Raw genomic sequence first — 17652 nt, 5'->3', positions numbered from 1 at the left:
GTATGTGTAATGGGTTTTAAAACAATTCTGAGGAGGCACTAGTAGACCTACCTCTCTAGTCTGCCAAAGGGATTGATGGGTCAAACAAGGTTAAGACCCTTGCCTAATTCGGCCCCTTCCAAGCCTCCTGAAGAGCTTGCACTAGAATTAACAAGGAGCATACATTCCTATAGGATGTGAGGTCCCACAGGCAAGGGCCTGGCTAACAGACACTGTGCTGGGTAAGATACATGATAGGAAATGGAATGAGGAGAAGGAGAAAAAGGAAGAAACGAAATGGAAAGGAGTTGGGGGCAGACACAGGAAGCAGATTTTACCAAAATGCTAAGAAACCCACTCACAGCTGTGGAAAATTCAACCTTTATTATTACCTGCCTAGTGCAGGATATTAAAATTGCATTGAGCTAGAACCATATATTAGTGTAAAAATCTGTGTCTCTCCCCCCAAAAATGTACAAACCCCAAGTGAGTATAGAAAAACCAATATGGCAGCTACAACAGAGATGTCCAACCCCAAGGCTGCAGGCCATTGCTCCCTCTTTCCCCCTAACCCCAGTATTTAATCCACAGAAACATACAGGCTTAGAGAAGTTCTAGCTACAACACAGCAGGTGGGAAGTGGGGATGGCTAGGGGTAGGGGACAGGGATCACCCCTAGGTCCAGTGTTTTAGAGGATGTTGGAGGGAGAAGCCAAAGACAAGGACAATTCCAGGAGTTAGCACAAGGGAACATGTTTCTCCCTTTCTTGTCCTCATTCCTCAGATTCTCAGCCAATGGGATCCAGTGTGCGATGGAAAGAGAGAGGCTAGGTGAGCCACAGCCTTCTCTCTAGGAACCAGTGTTGTCCAATGGGGCCCAGGTGCTCCAATAGGCCTTATCCAGTGTCTGTCCTATATGTGCCCCCATCTCCCCCCTCCCCAGGGATGGCTAGAAGAGGTCAGAGAGGATCCCATCCACAGGGCCAGCTGGGTGGGCAGCAGAGGCTTCCAAGAGAGGAGCAGGGAGGGGGCATGAGAGTATGTCCCGGGAAGGGAAGGCATCAGCTCCCTGGCAGGCCCAGCCCACCTCTGGTCACCCTGCCTCTCTCTTAGAGGTGAAGGGTGGTCAGGACAGAGAACAGAGTGGGGGTACCATTCAATTCCCTTGCTTATCGCCTCTGGTTTTGCCTTAATTCTCCCTGAGGAAGGGGCAGCTGGGTGTGATTCACACCGTGTTGAGCGCATCTTCCGCCAGGAACCGATGTAGCTGGGAAAAGGATGGTCGCTGCTCAGGCTCCCGGCTCCAGCAGCGGAGCATCAGCTCATACAGGCCCAGCGGGCAGGAAGGGGGCCGAGACAGGTACACCTGCATCATGGCAGGGTGGATGAAAGGCAGGGAACAAATGTTCTTTAGTCCCTGAGATAGGCTCTGGCCCTCCCAGACCCACAGCCCAATCTTCCCTCTCCTCTGCTCTGACCTGACGGCCCTGGTCCCGGAAGAACTCCCCTGCATTCTCAATGACTTGCTCGTCAGTGAGCTGTCCAAAGGGCTGGGCACGGCAGAGCATCAGCACCTCCCACAGGGTCACCCCAAAGGCCCACACGTCACTTGCAGTTGTGAACTTCCCCTGGTGTATGGATAAAGCAACAAAGACAGAGAAAGGCATCAGGCAAACAGACCCTCCTCCCCTCCCACAGGGAGCTGCACGTCCACTCAGCACTTCCCAGGGCCTGACTCCCCCTGGCTGGCCCCCTCCCAGCAAGCCTGCTCCTCTCTCCTTTGGGCTCTCCCTTCATTCTCAGGCTCTAGTCCTCTCCTTGACCTCTTCCCTCTTCTACCCACCCTTACTCTTCACCTTGCCCTTCATTTTCTGGTCGTGATTCTCTTCCAACTCATGCCCTTCTATCTCTAGCCTCCTGTCCCCCCTTACCTCTTTTGCCCTCTGCCACCCTGACTCCAGCTCTTGTACCCACTCTTGGCTCCTGGACCCTTTCCCATTGTACCACTCCTCCCTGCTTTCTCTGGTCCCTAGAGCCAGAAGCAACTTCCAGAGCACTGGCCCAAACCCTCACTTCATAGATGAGGGAACTGCAGTCCAGGGAATGCAAGTGACTGACTGAGACCACACAGCAGCCAGTGCTCCCCTGCCTGCCGCTGCCCTCCCCTGCCTACCTCCCTCAGGGTCTCTCACCATGAGGATGCACTCCCAGGCCATCCACCGGATGGGCAGCACCGCCCGGCCTTGCACGCGGTAATAGTCCCCAGCGTAGAGGTTCCGGCTCATGCCAAAATCAGCAATTTTGATGGTGAAATTTTCCCCAACCAGGCAGTTCCTTGTGGCCAGGTCCCGATGCACAAAGTTGAGTGTGGCCAGATAGCGCATGCCTGAGGCAATCTGAGCCGCCACATGTAGCAGCATGGGGTAGCTGAGGAAGGGAGCCAACAACAGGGGGTCATGGAGGCAGCCTCAGACCCATCCCCAGTCACAGATCCCTAGGAGAGGAAGGGGGGGCCCATACCCTGGGACTGGGTCACATCTACTCCTGGTGCAGAGTTGGAATGCCCATGTTGAGGGCCCAGGGGTAGGTGCCCATTCAACATCTGTTTGGCTCATCTGACCCAGGGAGCTACTGCTTTATTGTCTGGACTCAGGCAGTGAAAGTGAGAGAGAGCAGAGGGAGATTCTCAACAGAGTTCACATCCCTTAGCACCCCCACCATAGTAACTTCTGGCCTTTTGCTCCTTAATGCCCAGATGGATGGCCATATATTCCTCATCCCAGTCCCCACCTCCCTGAACCTTAGCCTGCCTCTCCATCCTGTGCTCCCCTCCCTCCTCCACATTGGAGTGAAGGGAGAGGAGACCCCCTCCTGCCGGGGAGCTCTCAGGGGAGGGCCAGCCTGGATGAGGGGGGTACCTGATGGTGGGCCCCTGGGCAGCCTCCCTGTCCCTGGGGGCCCCCTCAGCCGCCTTGTCTTCTAGCTGGTGGGCACTGAGGAACTGGTTAAGGTCACCATTCTCCATATAATCAGTAATCATGCAGAGGGGGTCATCCTGCACACACACGCCCAGGAGCCGGATGATGTTTGGGTCCTTCAGCCTTGACATGATCTTCACCTCCTTCAGGAAATCATTCCTAGAGAAGGCAGGGAAACGGCAGGGACACTGAGGGGCTGACCTATACATTCTCTCCTGCTCATATAGACCAGCGCCCTAACCCCAGCAGATAAGCTGACTCACTAGTGACACTGAGACTTGGCCTGAGATCAGCCTGAGATGGCAATTTCCTTCCCTGGCCAAGCCCCCTCTGTTGGTCGCTACCATATTTCTCTCTAGATGATTCCCCGCTCTTCACTGCCTCCCTTCTCCATCGCCAGATATCATTCCCTGGTCCTCACCTGGCATTCTTGGTGGCATCTGGCCGTAGGATCTTGACAGCTACCAGTAAAGGGTGTCCCTTGCACACATTAAGGGGAAAATCAAGACTGACCAGATCTTGCGGGTTCTCTACCTCACACAGGTGCACCTGGGGAAAGAAGTTCGTTTGTTAGGAGGTCACATGGTTCACTGAGTCACAGGGTCAACTGGGATAACACAGACATAGATGACAGGTCTGACCAATGGGGACATATGGGCATGGCATCAGAGCCCCAGACAGCCAAGACACTACTGATAGCTAGCCAGGGATCCTCCTTACCTCCCCAAACTGGCCCTCGCCAAGCTTCTCCTTGAAGCGGAGCCGAGATCGAGGGAAATCCACTCTGGGAGGCCCATCCCCGGCAGCCCCTGGGGGCAGCGCGGGCACAGCATAGGTGTTGCCCCCTGTGACGCCCTGCAGGGTGACAATGTCAGCCTCGGCATAATGGGGGACGCTGTTCTGGGGAGGTGGGGGCAGAAGTGGGGCACCCGGCTTCTCAGGCTCCATATAGTCCCCACTGCAGGCTGGAAAGGTGAGGGGAAAGAAGACAAGACGAGGCATCAGGAGCAGCACCTGAGAGCCATGGTTCTCCATACCCCTGCCTCCCAGAGAACCCTCGTCTCCCAGCTGGGTGAGAGACTGGGGCTATCCTTCATCTTCTTGGTATTCTACCCACCGACCTCAAACCAGCAGGAGTCGCTGGCATGAGATGAGAGTGAGTTGTTTCAGAGTTTAAGGCAATGGAAATGGCTGAACAAAGAATGATGTAAGGTCCATTCTCTAGGGATCCCAGCATAGCCCAAGAGACCAGGACCCAAGTCTTGACTGGAAGAGGAATTCCTCTGTCCACCATCAGAAGGAGGATGGTGCCAGTCATCTAGTCACCCCCTACTTTCCAAACCCTTGTCCCACTCACTGCTAGTCCCTCCTGTTCACTTAGCTGTTCTATCTACCTCCCCCACCCCCGCTTTCAGCCTTAGTTCCTCCCCATCGTGGTTACCCAAACCCTCCCTGACCCAACACCCCAAGCTCAGAGATAAGCAGAGACAGGGGCACACAGATGGGGGAGAAGGAACAGTTCCTCACAGCCAGCACAATGAGGAATCTACAGATAGAGGAGAGGAAGCAGAGCCATCCCCTCTTAGCCCTGGGGAGGGAGCGACAACGAGAGAAGGCAACACCAAGGAACAGAGGAGCAGACAAGAAGGGTGGGGTGTGAGCCTTCACCTCTGGGACTGCAGAAAGAGAACACATAGGGGGGAGAGGGCAAGCACCCAGGGTGAGAGGCCCTCCTCCTCACAGCTCTAGAGAGAGGGGAAACAAAGGAGGAGTTATAAAAGAACCTAGGTCAGCAGCAGCAACCTCCTCTCTGGCTCTAGAAAGCAGAAAAGATGGGGTGGAAGAGGAAGAGGAGGATAGAGCTTTGAACCAGTGAGCTTTCTGCTCCTCTGCTCAAGGGAAAGGCCTCAAGAAAGAACAAGTACAGCAGAGGAGATTTCAGGGCATAAGAGCTTCCTCCTTGAGAGCTCAGGAGAGCAAAAGAGGCCACAGCAGGGAGAGGAGGGAATGCAATGCAAAGTGTGAGGACTTTTCCCTGCCCCAGTAGAGGTATGGGGAGCCTGGAGGAGCCCAGAGGCAAAGGGGCTTACCCTGGGTGTTGGTGGGTTTGGCCCAGGCGGGTGTGGGGGGGCCAGGGCCCCGAGGGGGACGGGCGTAAGTGGCCAGAAGGAGGCGGTAGGCTGGATTGGAGAGCAGCAACGCTGTCGGGAGAAGGAGGGGAGAGACACGGGGAAGGAATGAGACTCAAGGCTAGACAGACAGGGAGACCCGGAGTAGGGCAAGACCAGGGCTGATGGGAATGAATGTACTGAGAAACAGGGACAGGATAAAACAAGGATCTGGAGAGTGCTGGATAGCTGGATGAATAATGAATGGAGGGATAGACAGATGGATGGGTAGATGCATGGATGATAAACAAATGGTTGAATGGATGGATGGACAGATAGACAAATGGATGGAAGAATATATACGGGTAGATGGATGGATAAATGGATGACAGATGAATGGTTGGATGGTGGATGAGTGGAGAGATGAATAAATGGATGTTTGAATATGTATGTATGGATGGATAGATAGATGATATATGAATGGTTGGATGGTGGATGGATGGATGGATGGAGAGATGAACAAATGGGTGTGTGAATATATATGGATGGATGGATGATGGATGAGTGGTTGGATGGTGGATAGATGGATGTACAGATGGATGAATGGTGAATGGATGTATGGATGAATGGATGGATGGATAGACAGAGGACAGATGGTGGATGGATGGATTGATGGACAGATAGATGGAAGATGGATGGGTAGTTGGATGAATGGATGATAGATGGATGCAGGGATATATGGATAGATGGATGATCCATAAATGGTCAGATGGTGGGCAGACAAATGGATGAACAGATGGATGAATGGATAAATATAGATAGGATAGATGATGGATGGATGGATGGATGGATGGAGCAAACATGGCAAGTCTAGGAGAAAGGAGAGGGGCCCAGAAGACACAATGAGAGGGCACAAAAAAGAAGAGACAGAGATGTATATGGGACACAGAGACAGGATGAAACCACTAGGGATTATGGGTAATACATGTAAAATTATTGAGGGAGATTATGTGGTAGGGACATGGGACTCTATATAGAGTGTGGTGACCAGGGGCACAGAAATGAGAATATGAGTTAAAACTAGAAAGATAGGAAAAGAAAGGAATGGACAGAGAGAAAAAGGGATACAATAAGAAAACAGGCAGAGGATGGAGGTGGGACTAGAACAAGGCAGGTCTTACCAGAGCCATTGGGGACACTGGGAGCAGAGTGGGGTGGATTCCCACGAGGTCGGGGCTCTTGGTAGGGGGGTGGCTCAAGAGGGCCTGGGCGGTTGTTGATTAGGATGGTGTCTCCCGGGACAGAGAGATGAACTGTCAGTTCCTCTTCTAACACCCGGCGCTCGGCCTTGTCATGGGAATGGGAACATTAACTGTGTGATTCTAGCTCGTTAAATGCCAAGCTCCCCTCTCCTTTCTGATCCTCACAGCAGTCCCATAGTGGTTTCTACTATTAACTCCATTTCACAGGTAAAAAGAAACAGAGGCTCAAGAGCATGTAAGTGAGTCTCCTGGTGTCCCACAATGGGATTCAAACCCAAATCTGACCAGATAATTACAGAATCATCAAGCTTCACACATACCACCACCACTGAACTCCTGCAGGAAAACATGGGCTCAGAGTTTGCCAGGCTTCTTCCTCTAGCTCCTCCCTGCCCCTCTTGCTCCACTCTCCACCTTTCCTATCTGGCTTCTGCCCCAAGAGGTTGACCAGGATGGACTATATGGACAGGCTTGGTTTGGGCTGGCCGGAGAGGAGTTTGTTGGGCAGGCAGCAAGTAAGATCAGGGTGATTAGTCTCCCTACCCCTCCCTGAGAGGTAGACTCAGGTTAGCTGTATCCCTGAAGCAAACTCCACTGCCCTTCTCAAGGAGCCTTTCTCCAGCATCACTGCAACAGGTTCTGGTAACTTCCCTCCTCTCATCTTGCAGGCCCACATCAGGTCACAGCTCTGTGGGAACTGCACTACTCCTTCTGATTTCCAAAATCCCTCCCACTCCTTTGCAACCTGTCACTTTACTAAGCCCACCTCTGATTAGAGGTTCTGTGGTCCCCACCGGATCCAAAAGAATACAGTAGTCCCCACATATATTGGTCTCAGCCTGGCCTCATTCTCCACACCCACACCCTGTCTGTCCTCTCCAGGCTATTGCCTGCCACCACCACTCCCCCATTCCCCACCCACTGCCCCAACACCCCCCACCCCGCCCACTCTGCTTACCTTGCTGAGGAGCCGGCGCCAGTGCAGCCGCCAGAGCATGAGGGCAATGATGAGCAGCAGCAACAAGATGATGGCCACCAGACAGCCAATGAGGATGGCAGTTGGGCTCCCCTCAGCCTTGGCCACAGGCTGCTGGCCTCTAGGCTCCAGCTCTGGCAGAGACAGGAGAGTCAGAACCACAGGAGGCTTCCCACCCAAGCAGAGGGGGGCCCAGGGAAGAATGGCAGCACAGGACCCAGTTGTCCAGGAGGAGGCCCTGGGCTACTCACCCAAACTGCTGAAGTTGGTGGGAGGTGGACCAGGTGGCCACCAGGGAGCTGGTGGGAAAGTGCCCACCAGAGCTGGAGAGGAATCATTTACAACATCTGTAGAGAAGGATGAGAAGAAAGAAGGGAATCAGGTAGGGAAGAGGCACCAAAGGGAAGCTACTTGCATGAGACCTATGGAGTTCTACTACTAGGAGCAGGGGCAATACTCAGGATGTGTACCAACCAATCTGAATGGGGGGGGGGCCCTAGCTGCTGTGGATGGCAATGTTTTAGTTGCTGGATTGTGGAGAGATACAGGACTCCCAGAGAGAGAGCCCCACGTGGGGTCTTGGGTATCAGGAGGCCTGGAGAAGAGTTCCTCAACCAGCACAGAGTATTTCTGTATTTTATGGCCAACGCTGTCCTACTGGCTCAATGTCAGTCATGAGTGAAGGGCTCATGAAGTAAAGACAGAGACAGGGGGTTAGGAATAGGGAGGTGCTCCAATGATTTAGGGCATCTCTGCCTGGGAAGTCTCATGAGCAATAGGTAGGTAGGGTACCAGGAGCGGCTATTTTGGCATACTGTGGGTTGGCAGTCCCAGAGACTGAGGACTGGGCATAGACCAGGCGCTTACCAGAGATGAAGGAGATTTCACTGAAGAGTAACCAAGGCCCAGCAAAGAGGAAGCGGCACTGCAGAAAGCGGCCCACACGGCCGCCCAGGGGCACTGACACAGCCCGGGCTCTGGGGTCCCCCAGGCTGCCCCCCAGGGCATGGCGCACAGGCTCCCCCTCCCAGGCCATGGCAGGGCCCCGCTTGAAGCGACATTCCACCCCACCAGGCAGGCGGGCTCCCAGGGTGTGCATGTTGTTACAGTGGACCTGGGGGGGAAGGGAGGAGGGACAGAGGGTCAAGGCCAGGAGAGAGCCCAGATGAGCACCCCAGGAGCAACCACCCTGGTCTCAGAAGAATGGGATGCACTTACCTGCATGGCCTGGAAAGCCCTGAGCCGGTCAAACTCAAACTCCATCTCCACGTAGCCACCCAGGAAGCTGTGGTTGCTCCATCCCACATAGTCATAGCCTGGCCAGACCCGCAGTTCCTGGCTCTTCCTAAAGTCATCCAGCCCCACCACACCATCTGCCAGCTGCCCCAGACCTCCGTACAGCAACCTACAGAGCAGGGGAGCAGAGGAAGCGGAAAGTGGGAGAGAAGAGAGTGCCACCCACCCATGTGCTCTGCAACCAGGTGGTGGAGGTCCAGCCTGGACCTCTTGCCCCAACATCCTGAGGCTCTCAGTTTCCCACCCCCTAGACTGTCCTGGTACACGGCTGCTGCAAGCTGCACGGTGGCACCGCCTCTAGGGGGCACTATGCAACCTCTTGGACAGTTTCCAACAGTCGTCTTTTTCTAATTTGCAGGGTCACATGAGCTAGTAGTCTGCCTGGTTACCCTTCAATCCTGGATCCTGTGTCCCCAAGGCCTTACCTGACCCATCTTGCATCTCAATGCCGGGACTCCTGACCCCACCCACTAAGTCCTCCCACCCACCGCAGGCTCAGGCCCTGCAGGGCCTGCCTCTCTTACCCGCCAACAGTGTGTGTGGTGTGCCCATCATAGGTGGAGTCGTTGAGGTGTACTGCCTGGGACAAGTACATCGTCTGCCCCACGGGGGCCGTGTAAGACAGGAGTCCATCTGGGGCGGGGCAGGGGGTGGCTGTCTGAAGCAGGAAGCCTCCTACCCCTCCCTTGCCCCAGTCTCCTCCCCCTCTTGTATCCCTACATAGGCCACAATGTTGGCCAGGCCCCTCCTCACTCAGAATGACAGCTTCCCAACAGAAAAAAAAGAGGACCCTGGATGCCCTCCTCCCCAGGCCCCAGGCCTGGAAACGAATTCTCGGGGGTATGAATGACTCACCCTTCCAGAGGCAGCCATAGAGCTCCACCCGCAGACAGACACTCATGACCCGGTCAGCCCGGGGGTAAAAGCGAACCAGCCGGGCCACCATGGGGGGTCCGAGGTCCTTCAGCACCACTCCCCCAGGGTCCTCATTACCTAAAATCACCTGCGGCCCAGGAAACAGGGTGGATGAGTGGGAAAGGCTCCAGGTTGGATCTAACTTCCCAGTCACCTGCTGTTCCTGGCCCAGCGCACACTGGCCACCAAGAGACTCATGAAGGGTGGTGTTGAGCCTACAGGACTATGGGATACAGCGGGGATGTGGAAAATGAGGGGGTGCAGCAAAGAAAGATCTCTGACACATCTCTCAGCCTGAAGGTCTGTCCCCAACCTCCAGTGTCAGCCTCGACCCCGGACCCATCTCCATTTGTCTCTAAGCCACCCATCCTGCCATGCACAGGTTCTCCCCATTCCCTCACAGCTCTGCACCTCTGCTCTGGCTTTCTCTCTCCTCCTGCACGCCATCCTCTCTGTTCCTTCAGCAGACATTGGTTGAGGGCCCACTCTGTGCCAGCTCTGCACATTCTCAGTGGCAAACATCCATCCCTCCCCTCTGCCCCTGCAGTACTGAGATTCCAGTAGGAAAAACAGCTGTGAAGAATAGGAGGCAGGCTGTGGGGCTGAAGCAGGGGGAGGTGGACTCTCCGAGGAGACAATATCTAGAGGAAAAGCGAGTGGAAGGAGAACCTGAGGACATCTGGGGGAGAAGCTCTCCAGGCACAGAGAGAACGACAACCGAAAGTGTCCTAAAACTGTGGGACCACCCTGGCTTGTTCCAGGGACAGCCAGAAAGTCGGTGGGCCTGAGTGGAGCGAGAATATAGGGAAGACTCATCTTCTTCCTAAGGGAGGTGGGCAAGAGCCAGGGCAGACTAAGCTTCTGCACCCAGGAAGGAGCTGAGCTTTTAATCTGCAGAATGGAAAGCCAGTGGAGGGTTACAAGCCAGGTGTGCCTCATCTGATTTGCACTTTTTTGGGTAAAGTGGCTGTAGCCTCTACGTGGACATGATTTCAGGTGGGAAGAGACAGGAGCATGGAGAATGGTTTGGAGGCCACTGTGTCTGTCGAAGCTGGAGGTGGTGGGGGCATGGCCTAGGGTGGTAGAGGTGGTGGTGGTGAGAAGTGGCTGGCTTCTGGAAATACGGACTGGTCTTGCTGGTTCTTTGGAAGTAGGGGGTGAGAGACCAGAGGAATCAGCGCTATTACCTCGGCTTATGGCCTGAGCAACTGGCCTGAGCTGGAAGAAGAACGGGTTTGGGGTAGGAATGGGATTCAAATTCAGCTCGGGAAGTTTATGGTAGGTTTGAGACACCTCTTAGACCTCCAGGTGGAAAGGCCCGGAAGGTGGTCAGGTTTGCAACACGAGATGGAGCTCAAGAGCCAGGCTTGGACTAAAGAAGGTATAAATTGGGAGAGTCACCTGCAGCCGGGTGGCATTTAAAGTGTAGCTAGGGGAGAGAGGAGCCAACCTTCTGTGGGGGCTGTCCCTGCCAGCCTCACCTCCTGACCCCAGCGGTCCCTCCAGTCCATCCAGCGGTGGCCGTCCCGGGAGTAACGCAACCGGTAGCTGGGGGAGAACTCCTTGCCCAGGCCTCCAGCATGCCGCCCCTGGGTGCCCACCAAAGCCACCAGGTGCAGCCGCCGCAGATCCACCTGCAGGTACTCCTCCTCCTTTGGAAAGACTGGCCCTGCGGGGCACCATGCCCCATCCCCGTCGCTACTCTCCAGCCTGGGAGAGGGCAAGGGGTCACAATGAACATCTGGTCTGCCTCTGTCTCTAGTATTTAAAGCCCCTCACGATGAAGGGTGGAGTTTCATTGGCATTGGCCCTCCCAGAAGCCTCTTGGCTTGGGCAGAGGAGTTGGAAGGGCAAGAGAGGCCCCAGGAACTCCCTCCAGAGCAGTCCCCCGGGTGTGCCAGTTACCTGCTGTGGCGCGCAGCAGTGGAGTCTGACCAAGAGCTGGAGGCAGATATGTCCCCATCTGGAATGGTCCTGTCCTGCATGCCCAGGGCATAGCGGCACTTGGCTGGGTGAACACAGGCATACGGAGGGTCAAGGCCCTGACTCTGTCTCCCAAGCCCCATCCTCAGGGACCCCAGAGCCAGCCTCCTCACCAGGGTCAAAATGTCCCTTCATATCAGCATCTCCAGTTGCCACTAAGAGTAGCAGCAGCAGCAGCAGCAGTAGAGATGAGAGGGCCCCTGGCCCCATAGTTCCTGACTCTTCAGGCCTAAGGGGGTGGAGGCAGCATCTCTGCAGGGGGGGCAAACAAGTGGGAAGGTTAGTGAAAGGGCAGTCAAGGGGCCCGCCTCACAGCCAACAGTAGACTGGCAGAAGGGGCCACATGGGGAATAACAGAAATAAAGCAACAACAGCAATAGCTGCTGAATAGCATCAGCTATGTTGTTAGAATGCTCCCTGTGTGCCAGACACTGGGCTAACCTCTGGTCCCCTCCCCACCCAGGATCCCAGAATTCTAGGAGAAGTGGGGGACCCCAGGGCTTTCCAGTCTCACTATCCTCTGTAGCCCCACCAAGCCCAGTGTGATCCCCGGACCAGCAGCCTCAGCAGCACACAGGTGCTTGGGAGACACGCAGAACCTCATCCCTACCCTGGATCTGCTGAATCAGAATCTTCCCATGAAAGTTTGAGAATCCCTGCTCTTCACTGGCACCCAAGCAGCATGCACTACCTAAAACCACCCCAGCTGTCATCTCCTTGTGAACCCAGGTATCTCCCTATCCGTGAGACCTTTGCCCCACAGCCCCAGCAGGAAAGCTGCTCTGACCTCTCCTCTTCCTGATCTCTCTTCTCCAGGCCCTGGAATCCTGAGGAGCCCCTAGGGCCAGTCCTCATACCCTTAGCCCACCTCTGCCATCAGATCCAAAGCATCCTATCCCAGCTCTCCTCACTCTGCCTTCCATCCCTAAGAGTCAGACATCCTGTCCCCTGGAGTTCCCATTTCTGAAGGTGGCTACCTCTGAAGGAAAAGCTCAGCGCTGAGGAAAAGCCTGAGTTGCCTTGGAGATGAGGGCGGGTCTAAAGACTGGGAGGCCAGGTCACCCCAGGAGGTAGGAAGAGTGGGGGGATATTCCCCCATCCCTTTGTCCTCTTCCAGTTGCTCCCATGATGCTCTAGGGCAGGAATGTAAGAGGCAGCTGAGACCCCACAGCTCTGAAGCAGCAGCTGAGGGAGCTGACTGAGTTGCAGAGGGCACCCATGGATCAAAGAAGAGCTAGAACCAGAGGCATCACACCTGGTCCCTTGGAGGTCCAGGAGCCACGTGCAGGGAGCAGGCTGCAGGGTCCCAGCCGGCTGGCCTCCACCCCCACTTCTCTCGAGAACAGCGGGGCCCTTGTTCCCCTGGGTAACCTTCATGCCTATCCCAGATGAGTCATCGGAGCCAGATGGAGCTCGAGGAGCCCCGGGCAAAGATACAAAGACAGGCAGAGGATAGGAGGCAGGGGGAGGCAGGGTGAGAAATACAAAGCAAGAGGTAAATACAGCAGGCTCAGAAGCACAGGGCACAGAGCCAAGCAGAGAAACACAAAGATGTCTGGGGCCATCCCTCCAACACTCCAATAACCCTATTTCTCTCCACTGGGTCAGAAAAACCAAGGACAGGTGGAGAAGACCTCCCCCAGCCCCACCCCCCGACCCCATCCCCACCACAAACAACACCCACACAGCTCTGTGCACCCACCTACACACAAACGTCAGCCAGGCAAACTTACAGAGCTGACTGTAAACACTGGAGCTAGATGCAGCGCGCACACCCACACATGTACAGGCGCACAGGAGCGCACACGCACCCCTCTGTCACAGACAACTCTTCACAGACTTTCAGAGACAAACACTCGCATGTGACATTCTCTTAAATCTGTTACCCACACAGACTTTCAGCGGGGCAAATACAGACGCTCACGCACACATCAAATCCATCCACAGGTCGGCCTTCTCTAAAGTCCTGTGCCATCACTTAGTGAATAGCCATCCTCAGACATCTGTGAACGTGAAATGATAGAAACCACAAGCTCCTACCATTAGAGGACACCGGGACACACAGTCTCAGGCTCAGGCACAGGATCCCAAGAGGACTGGGGCCCACTCCCAAATACACACCATGATCAAGCCAGAGGGAAGTCAAGGCGGTGGCAGGAACCGTAATGAGAAAAAGAGGCATTGCTCCTTCTCCTATTCTCTCAGCTCTCACCTGTGTCTGCAGTGAGTCTGAACACCAGACACTGGCCGGGGGTAGAGGGGGTGGGGAGGAAGGTCCAGTCAGCAGGGGACCAGCCCGCGAAGGCTGGGCCCGGGGGGTGTGGAAGGGAGCGGGGGATGGGACACTGAGGATGGTACCCACTGGGCAGTGGCACAGTCTCACAACAGAACCAAATGGCCATCTAGAGGCTGTCACCGGCCGGTTAGGGTGTCAGGGCCTCTCTGCTGGGCTGAGGGCAGGCTGCCCCCTGGGAGCTGACGGTGGGGGGTTATCGCTCAGCGGTAGGTGCGGGAAGGGACTGCCCGGTGGGAGGACTGCGGGCTGAGGGGATGATTCACGGGGCCGCTCAGAGCAACTGTGGCCCTGGGGGAGAGTCCCTTCACACTGAGGAAAGAAAGGGGTCCTTCCTCACAGCTGGAACTCACTTTCTCGGGGGGCAGGGGTTCCCCCCATTCTCAGACAGGAAGCCAGCACACTGGGAAGGCGGGCCGGGACCCACCTGGCCGAGCTGCACAGCCAGAGGCGCCGGGCACGTCCGGCCTCCGCCACCAGGCCCCCGCGGCCGCCGCGCCCCGCCCCGCCCTGCCCCCGCCCCCCGCCCCCGCCCCCCGCCCCGCACGGGGCCTCGGGCCGCGCGCCCTACCTCTCCTCGCTCTTCCCGGCAGACCCAGGCGGCCGACCCCGGAGCGGGGCCTCCTGGCGGCGGGGCAGGGGCGGGGAGGCGCAGGGAGCCAGGAGCCGGGAGCGGGAGCGGGAGGCGCCGGCGGGGCTCGGGTGTCGGGAGGCGGCTCCCGCGAGCAGCTGTCGGGGGCCTGTTCCGGGGAGAGGAGCCGGGGCTGCGGCGGCTCGGGCCCAGGCGCCGCCTCCCCCAGCGCCCCTCCCCTCCCCTCCCCTCCCCTCCCCCCCCCCTTCCCGGGCCGCGCCGGGCCCGCCGCTCCCACGCCGCCCCCCAGCATTCCCCGGCTCGCCCGGGCCCCCCCAGGTAGCCGCCCTGCGGCCCGCGCCGCCCAGCGCCCAGCCCCCTCCGCCTACCCGCGGCCCAACCCCCAGGCCCAGGGTCCCCACTAAAGGCAAGAGCCGAAGCCCAGGCCCCACTTGGGGCCTCCCACACATCCAGGCCCCGCGAGAGGAGGGCCCCCTCCCTACTCCCCGTTTCTGGGCTCAGTTCCTGGAGAGGGAGGTGAAGGGGGCAGCCCCAGGGCGCAGGGAAGGAGCAGGTTCCCACAGGCCCGGTGCCAGCCCAGCAGCAGCAGTTTGGATGGAGGAAGGGAGCAGGGCTCACCTGTCCAAGCAGGTCCCCAGACCCACACTTCTCACACCACCGACCTTTGCTTCTCTCCGGCCCCCTCTGGCCTTCTGGCCTCTACACCCTGATCCAGACTGCCCCAGAGCCTGAGGGCCCCCACTCTCTCCTAGCCCCATTCTCTCTCTACTTGCACCTTCTACACTCACCGCCCCCCCTCGCTGCCGCCCCCTCACTCCCAGTTCTCTCAGGACCCTTTGGCCCAGACTCCTAGGCCCTAGGCCCCTTTGGCTCCCTGCTCAAGGCCCAGGAGTCCTCAGGCAAGCCTCCCTCCCGCCCAGCCAGCTCTGGCCCTGGTAAGGTCGAGGCTCTGACCACTGGCAGCGACACACCTGGACGAGGTGAGGAGGTTGTGGGGGACAGAGAGAGAATCGGACACAACCTAAAGGCACCGGAAACAGGAGTCCCAGAGATGGGCAAGGAGGCTGGGTGAGGTGGGCAGGATGGAGGACCTGTGGTGGGAGGTGCTGCACCCCACTGGGCACTGCCTCAGGCCACCATCCCTCCACACCCACACCTGTCAGCCCCACATCAATGTCACCGGCTCAGAAAGATCTGAGTCCACTGCAGATCTCCACCCCACCACACCTCACAACAGATAGCACCTCACACCGTACGTGCAGTCCCAGACAACAGCCCCAAGAAAGAAACACCGAGTCCCAACCAGACAAGTACACAAAAGTACTACCAGGAAGAAGTTGGCCCTCAGTGTGGGCAAGAGCTCCAAACCACCCGGGACACACCAATCCCAGCACGTCCAGCTGCTAAGGGGCTCACTAACGAACAGCCCCATGGCCACTCGGAGATTTGCCTCTCCCCACTGTCCCCTCTGACCAAACCTAGAGGTTCCCAGGGACACATACCCCTCTGAAGACGGCCGCTGGGGAATCTGGGCCCAGGAGAGGCTGAGCCAGGGGTGGAGCCAGGCCGGGGGTGGGGCCAAGGTTCCCCCAGTTACCTCACCTGGGCCAACTCCCGACCCCTCCTCCCAGGGACTGAGCTGGGAGGAACCCTGGGCGGGCAGGCCCGGCTGGGCTGCAGCCAGAGCCCCAGGGAAGCCCCTCACCCGCGGCTGGGACCTTCCACACCCCAGGCCCACGCTCCTGAGCCTGGTGGCATGGCAGGGCCAGACAAAAGGGCCCGCTGGGGAGAGAAGACGAGACCATAGAACCCTGAAACTCTTGTCCCTGATCTCCCCCAGGAGAAATTCCTAGTCGGTGATAGCCACCTCCACCCAGCCTGAAGCTGGAAGAGTGGGAGGGATGCAGGGCTGGGGCCCAGCGGAGTCAAGTGACAGCGGAAAGGGGGCTGGAGCTGGCTGGAATGCGGGGCTCTGAGCCGAGATTCCCAGGGGCCAGAGAGGGAAATCCCAGCTATCCAGGGGTCCCTAGAGCGATGCCAAAGACTGAGAGTGTCCACACAGTCTTTCATGGCCCTCGAGCCCATCCCACATCTACCGCATCGTTCCCAACTCCAGCCCCCAAAGGGCGGTCAACACCTCCTACACCATGCCGTCCCTCCCAGGTTACCCACCCCCCAAGCCAATGGCCTCTAGCCACCCAGGAAGGAGAGGAGGGGAAACAGCTAAAAAAAAATGTGAGGAAAGGCACATAGGGGCCAGCAGACCACCCGCCGCTGCAGGGAAGGCCTGCAGGGCAGAGTGAGAAGGATGGACCACAAGGGCCCCACACACACTAGTGGCAGTCCCTCCCCAGGAGACGCAGCTGCCTCCTGGGCCAGCAGCTGGGGACGATGAGAACTGATGGGGCCAGGGGGTGGCAAGGCCACGGCCATGAGTCAGGCCTCGATACCACTAAGTACAAATGGGAAACTGAGGCCCAGAAGTGGAAGCAGGAGGGAGAGATGACCTTGTATGGGGAGAAAAATGAGGCTGCTCAGAGGCAGCAGCCCAGAGGGTGGGAGGGGATGGGAGGTGGGAGGGCTGGAACTCAGAGGGAGAGAATGGGGGTCAGAAAAAGGAAAGGGGGATGGAGATGAAGGCACACACAGCAGAAGGCAGGAGGTGGAGATGTGAGGAGAAGAGGGCTGGACTGAGCAGCTGACCCAAGTGGCAGTGGGCACTCAGAAAGTAGGGCTGGAAAGTGAGGAGCCCTAAGAAGTGGCCCACAGCCCAGGGGGGACGATCAACAAGGCAAAGGAGAAAAGGGGTTGGAGTGAAACCAAGAGATGGGAGAAGAGGAGGGAGACTGAGGCACAGGGGTTGAAACGAAGGGACAGAGCGAGATGACAAGAAAGGGGCCAGGAAAGGAGGGGGCAACGGTGGGACGGACCAGAGGACAGAGGCCCCGACCTTTCCTTGGGAGGAGCCTAGCCATCTGCAGCGGCGTGGCCCCCAACTCCACTGGGCATCCTTGACGCCCCGCCCTCCTCCCACACCACCTCCCCAGGACGGGTGGGCCCAGCTCCAGCCCCCACCGCTGCCCCCTCACCTCCAGCTCGGGGTTCTCCTGAGTCCCAGTTCCCCGGCTCAGCCCTCCGGGTTCCAGGCCTGGGGTGGCCCAGGCGCCGGGCTTTGTCCGCCTCTCCCGGGGCTGAGAGCAGCTGCCCCGGCCAGCTGCAGCCGGCTTCGCCGTGACCATGGCAACCCGGCCCGCTGCCCTCCCTCAGCCC

The 17652-nt window shown here is 57.6% G+C and overlaps 1 protein-coding gene across 11 annotated transcripts; it reads right to left on the bottom strand.

Moving 5' to 3' along the window:
• Window positions 1-344: 344 nt before the first annotated feature.
• Window positions 345-17625, bottom strand: DDR1 (discoidin domain receptor tyrosine kinase 1). 11 transcript variants are annotated; one of them, XM_049092520.1, is made up of 20 exons: window positions 14362-14522; window positions 12475-12630; window positions 11611-11749; window positions 11420-11522; window positions 10996-11224; window positions 9926-10087; window positions 9455-9602; window positions 9124-9232; window positions 8522-8708; window positions 8171-8417; window positions 7555-7650; window positions 7286-7437; window positions 6247-6412; window positions 5048-5158; window positions 3678-3922; window positions 3379-3506; window positions 2898-3116; window positions 2172-2406; window positions 1458-1607; window positions 345-1345 (listed from the first exon to the last, which is right to left on the bottom strand). In XM_049092520.1, exons 3-20 carry the CDS (start codon window positions 11705-11707, stop codon window positions 1205-1207), a joined length of 2925 nt encoding a protein of 974 aa, XP_048948477.1. In that variant the 5' UTR covers window positions 11708-11749; window positions 12475-12630; window positions 14362-14522; the 3' UTR covers window positions 345-1204. The 11 variants fall into 11 exon arrangements, with proteins under 11 accessions (XP_048948477.1, XP_048948474.1, XP_048948470.1 ...); XM_049092517.1 differs by lacking the exon at window positions 14362-14522 and adding an exon at window positions 12753-13102; XM_049092513.1 differs by lacking the exons at window positions 12475-12630; window positions 14362-14522 and adding an exon at window positions 17472-17625.
• Window positions 17626-17652: the final 27 nt, after the last annotated feature.

Source organism: Canis lupus, chromosome 12 (genome assembly GCF_003254725.2).
Source record: "Canis lupus dingo isolate Sandy chromosome 12, ASM325472v2, whole genome shotgun sequence".
Classification (NCBI taxonomy): domain Eukaryota; kingdom Metazoa; phylum Chordata; class Mammalia; order Carnivora; family Canidae; genus Canis; species Canis lupus.
This window is presented reverse-complemented; position numbering and strand designations above follow the sequence as displayed.